Source organism: Montipora capricornis, chromosome 10, assembly GCF_036669925.1.
Source record: "Montipora capricornis isolate CH-2021 chromosome 10, ASM3666992v2, whole genome shotgun sequence".
Classification (NCBI taxonomy): Eukaryota; Metazoa; Cnidaria; class Anthozoa; order Scleractinia; family Acroporidae; genus Montipora; species Montipora capricornis.
The window spans coordinates 1,367,190-1,372,189 of NC_090892.1; the positions used below are offsets into that span (position 1 = coordinate 1,367,190).

Genomic DNA, 5,000 nt, shown 5'->3' on the forward strand with positions numbered 1-5,000 from the left:
GACAAAACACGACTGCCTCAGAAAAGCCGGGCCGCTCGCCTGATTATGCCTCTCCCCCCAAACAATTCTGAGGGATGACTCGGTTCTTTTCCTGCTTCTTTGTAAACAACATCCATTGCTTTGGGTGGGGAAGGGGGAGAGGAGGGTGTTGTTGGACGAATCTTGAGGTAAGTCTCAACGATTTTTGTCCTGGATTGTGGAATCGTGCCTCATGCCAACACATAACCACCAGTCTTTGCATTTTTTCTGTAGGGATGATCCTAACAAAAGGCGTCAAAGTGGATATATTGGAAAGTCTGACACCATATTCACTGTGGAATGAATATCGAAGTCGTCACACTGACATGCACAAGAAGCCTTCAAAAGTGCATATGAACAATTTTGAAGAGATTTATCCCGAGTTACTCAGTGAATTCCGTTTTCCGGAATTCTATCAAGATTATATGGAGGTACACTGAAGATGTGTTGGAGAAAATGCGTCAACAATTGAAAACCAAGAGAAAAAAGTTATGGAGGAGAATGAAATGAAAATTATTAAAGAAAAGAGAGCGGAGAATAAGAGAAAAGAGTGTTATAACAAATATTTAATAGCGATAAGGGGTTCGCTTCTGGAATGTTCAGAATTTTTTAGCGCGAATGTCAGGGAAATATATCTCTTTGTATCTTCAAGCGAAGACGGCGTCAAGGGATAAAAATTTGCTATTACCGATATGTTGTTCTTTCGGAGCTCGTAAACTTGTTGAAAGACCAGATTTCTGAAATAAGTAGATAGTATTTTGACAATTAGCTTTTCTGGCACGGGAAGTTATCGGGACTTTCGAGAAACGGGTCCCTCGTCTGTAGAGCATATACGAGTTGTTGCTATTAGGTCCAAGAACCGTACACTTGAACGTGTTGTTAACTTACCAGATGCTTGCCCCACTGGTTAGTCCAGTAACGGTGGTTGGGTTATGTATGCATCACAAGAGCGTAGCCGGGGGGGGGGGGGGGGGGGTCCTGGGGTGCCCGTGACCCCCCCTTTGTAAGCCGTTTTTTACTCAAAGAACCTACAATATTCAGGTCGCGAAAACCGGAGTACCCGGAGAAAACCTCTCGGAGCAGAGTAGAGAACCAACAAACTCAACCCACATATGACGCCGATTCTGGGAATCGAACCCGGAGACCACATTGGTGGGAGGCAATTGCTCTCACCACTGCGCCGTCTTTGAACAAAATACCGTTTTACAGTTTCAATACGTTATAGACCGATCGCTACTAGTGTTAGGATTTAAATGATAAGGATTCCATGAGCCCGCGTTGGATATAAGATGATGAGGTTGTACATAACAGAGTTAGAGGAGGGGTTACCGTTAGGGTTATCTCTGGTTATAGCCAATCCTATGTCCGAGGCGGGATCATAAGACACGTGAGCTGATTACCGATATTAAGCGAGTGAGCCCATCAGAAATACAGAAACGCAGTATTCGAGGTTGATAATTATTTTTATTTTTAAGTAGGTTGTAGATGAAGACATTCGTCCAGTCCGGCTTTCGTTTGAGATGGCACCAAGGAGATCAGGCTTTCACTGGAGGGTGGAGTCCATAAATGCTTCAGTATGGAGTGCTTTGATTCTTGGAAGAAAACGCTGGGGACTTTATCCTCCTTCTCAATATTTTGTTCCAGGTGTGTTAAACCACCTTTAATGAATACCGCCCGGATCCTGAGGCAAGTTTTGGATTGCTGAGGTTGCTTGTTGAAGCTTGCGCCAGAACTTCCAGCATGATATTGCTAAGATGATAATAATAATAATAATAATAATAATAATAATAATAATAATGATAATGATGATGATGATGACGATGATAATAATAATAATGCTGTCCGCGCTGTTGAACAAATAAAAATTGCTCCACCAAGAATCATTCGTCTTCTATTTCGCATTTTCAGGTGTCGTTAGCAATGATCATCGATCCCAAGACTCTCAGAAGTCAGAATCCTTCCTATGGTGGGCTCACACTTTGCCGCATTTGATGGAGGATTACAAACCGTTTGAATGCTCGCAGAGACTGGGTGAAATATTTTACATCCCCTCTGGGTGGTGGTGGAGCAATGTCAACATGGATGACTCCATTACTTTGCAGGTCAGTATTGTCTGTGACGACTACATAGGTTTCGATGTGTCCTAAACTAAATTAAACCAGAATGAAAGAATTGGTAACAAATTCCAACTGTTACTTTGGTTTGATAACCGAATGTAACTTTGAAAGACACTATTCAGGATCGGGTCTTAAATGGGAACTTTCGAAGGTATTCATTTTTGTTCAAACCATTGAAATATCAAACCGCGTCTCATTTTCCTCATTACGGAGCTGACGCAAGGACGACGACGACGACTTCAAGAACGCCACTTAACAATTAGACCCGTAGCCCTTGCGGGCTTCGCCTCATGGGCTATTGACCCGTGGCCCTTGAGGGCGAAGGGTCTAATTGTTTTAGTATCACCCAACTAGTCGGATAGAAAAGGCAATAACAAAGTTAGCAAATGCAAGTTGAAGAAATATTTATTTGGGAATAAAACGAAAGGAAGCGTCATGCTTTTCGCTACTCGATGACTATTACCAATAATCCTCTAGTAGCGTAGCCAATCAAAATGCAGCATTTGCATTAGTCCACTAGTTGGGTGATACTAAAAAACAATAGCTCTAATGAGCAAAAACAAAAGCTCTGCTCGCCCTGCCCTTGCATTTTTCATTTTGGTACATTTCTTTGTTGTCCTCGTCCTGAAAACGACGTGAATTTAAGCGTACCGAACGCTAACTCGAAACTGAATGACATGAACCATTTTTACGGAATCAAGTTCTCCCAAACATGCCTCAAATCATGACCCTTGCAAAATTCCCAACCAATCTTATCTTAGTTCACTAGTTTAACAGAAGATATGTCAATTATAGATAATTTAATTATATTGTATATTTTATTGTTAGTTTGTTAACTGGATAAGAATCTGTAAGCAAGTGCACTTATTTTTTTTATTGATCGTTTATTACTTGCTAAGACTTGTAATCTTATTTTAAATTTTGTAAGTGGTTGGTGTGTTGCATAACCGGTTTTTACCGACCTAATAAAGATGATGATGAGGATATAAATATATTGACGGAGAAATCAATTCAACCATCAATCAATCAATCAATCAATCAATCACTTCGATCAGTCAGTCAATCAAACAGTTAATCAGTCAGCAAGTCACTTCATAAAAAATAAAACACATTGCTCTGTCTCCAATGCAGAAATCTGTGTGTGATGAAACAAATATCCGCGCATGCATGGATGAGCTAAAGGAATTGGCCGACAATACTCCAGACAATTTCTATGGTGACGCTTTCATTCAGTTACGTCATTTTTTCACAAAGCACAACCCAGGACTTCTCACGGACGATGACCGAGAATTTAGGTCTCCAATCAAGGGCCTTGGCAAACCTTTCAATGAACTTGGACAAGATCACCATGAATACGTGTGGAAGGTGAGAATACTATCAGGGTACATCTCGCGAATTATAAATGATCCCAAAGACGTTCGCGTTTCAAGCAAATAGGGAGCTTAAGCACGCCCGTTTTTGAGACGCGGACGGCAACCGGAAGAGAAAATTTCGCGCGCTAGGACAGTGGTGTCTCCCAGATTTTATACTAACTATATCTAATGGAGAAAAGATACTTGGCAATGTAAATGTGGTTGTGTGAAGACAAATTAAAAAGGAAAACAGCTTACTTACGGTTGCCGTCCGCGTCTCAAACACGCGCATGCTTAAGTTCCCTAATGTTCCATTTAAGTCTACATGTTTTCTACGTGATATTCGGCCAGTATTGATTAATTTACTAGAACAAAGATTTTTATTTTTCGATGTTGGCTCGGGTATACTCGGAGAAAATAGACCCCTCCACGGTTTTTGACGCCATCTTGGCTGGGGGGCAAACACGGCTAAATTTACAGTAAATGTATGGGATTTTGGCTGACTTTGAACCGCTGTAGCGCTGCTAAAAAGAGACAGATTTCCAAGGTTTGCCGCTTCTTTAAATAGTTTTATTGATATCATTCATTCACGGAGAATAAGGCCATTAGGAGGGTATGACGTCCGTAAATTCGAACAATAAATCTTCCCATGTTGCTTCTAATTTCGCCGGCAATTTGCCGTGATGATTTTAGAAGGGTTTGTATGAAATCTTAAAATTCGTTTATGGTCGTTGTAGCCTGAATCTGTTCTTTATATTTCATGAAAATAATCTCAGTATAAATGTCTTTTAAAAGACGCTTTCACTGTGGAAATCCGTCTCATTTTAGCGGCGCTAAAGTGGTTCAAAGTCAGCCAAAATCCCATACATTTACTGTAAATTTAGCCGTGTTAGCTCCGCAGCCAAGATGGCGTCAAAAACCGTGGAAGGGTCTTTCTGAGTGCTTCTTTGCAGGAGTCGAACCTACTGCCTTTCGATTACTAGTTCGGTTGCTCAACACCGCTCTATACAGGAGAATCTCTTTCAGTTCCATGGCGAATATGCTCCCTTTCGACAAGTTAGATCCAAGCAGTGTGACGGGACAACTGTCGCATTAATGACCTGACACCCGCGAGTCTTCTGTAGATCAGTGGTAGAGCATCCGAACTAGTAATCGTAAGGCCGTAGGTTCGACTTCTCCAAAAAAGCACTCGAGCTTTTTCCGAGTATCCTCGGGTCAACAGAAATCTCTTCCAGGATTTCATTCACTGGTGTTATCATTGTTTGCTAACTTCAATACAAACATGCAGATACCACTGTAAACTCAATTAAAAGAAACGACAACAACGGCAAAACTAAGCTGGGGAAAAACAGGAGTTTGTGAATCAATAATTAATTAGTATCCGCGTGTGCTGTGCTAGGAGATATCAGAAATGCGTAACGACCGTTGAGAGCGTTCTCGAGAAACTGGTTGGGACATTCTGAAACTAGAAAACTCACAACAATTGACTTCCAACTTGCTTTAACGCTGTTTA

General features: G+C 41.2%; 1 protein-coding gene across 1 annotated transcript in view; it reads left to right on the forward strand.

The window, feature by feature from the left end:
- Positions 1-5,000, forward strand: part of LOC138021446 (bifunctional arginine demethylase and lysyl-hydroxylase PSR-like) — an 11,920-nt gene that overhangs the window by 5,602 nt on the left and 1,318 nt on the right. The window contains exons 3-6 of the mRNA XM_068868325.1: positions 253-449; positions 1,497-1,662; positions 1,927-2,120; positions 3,267-3,500. Coding sequence (XP_068724426.1) covers positions 253-449; positions 1,497-1,662; positions 1,927-2,120; positions 3,267-3,500 — 791 coding nt within the window. The remainder of the gene's footprint in view (positions 1-252; positions 450-1,496; positions 1,663-1,926; positions 2,121-3,266; positions 3,501-5,000) is intronic.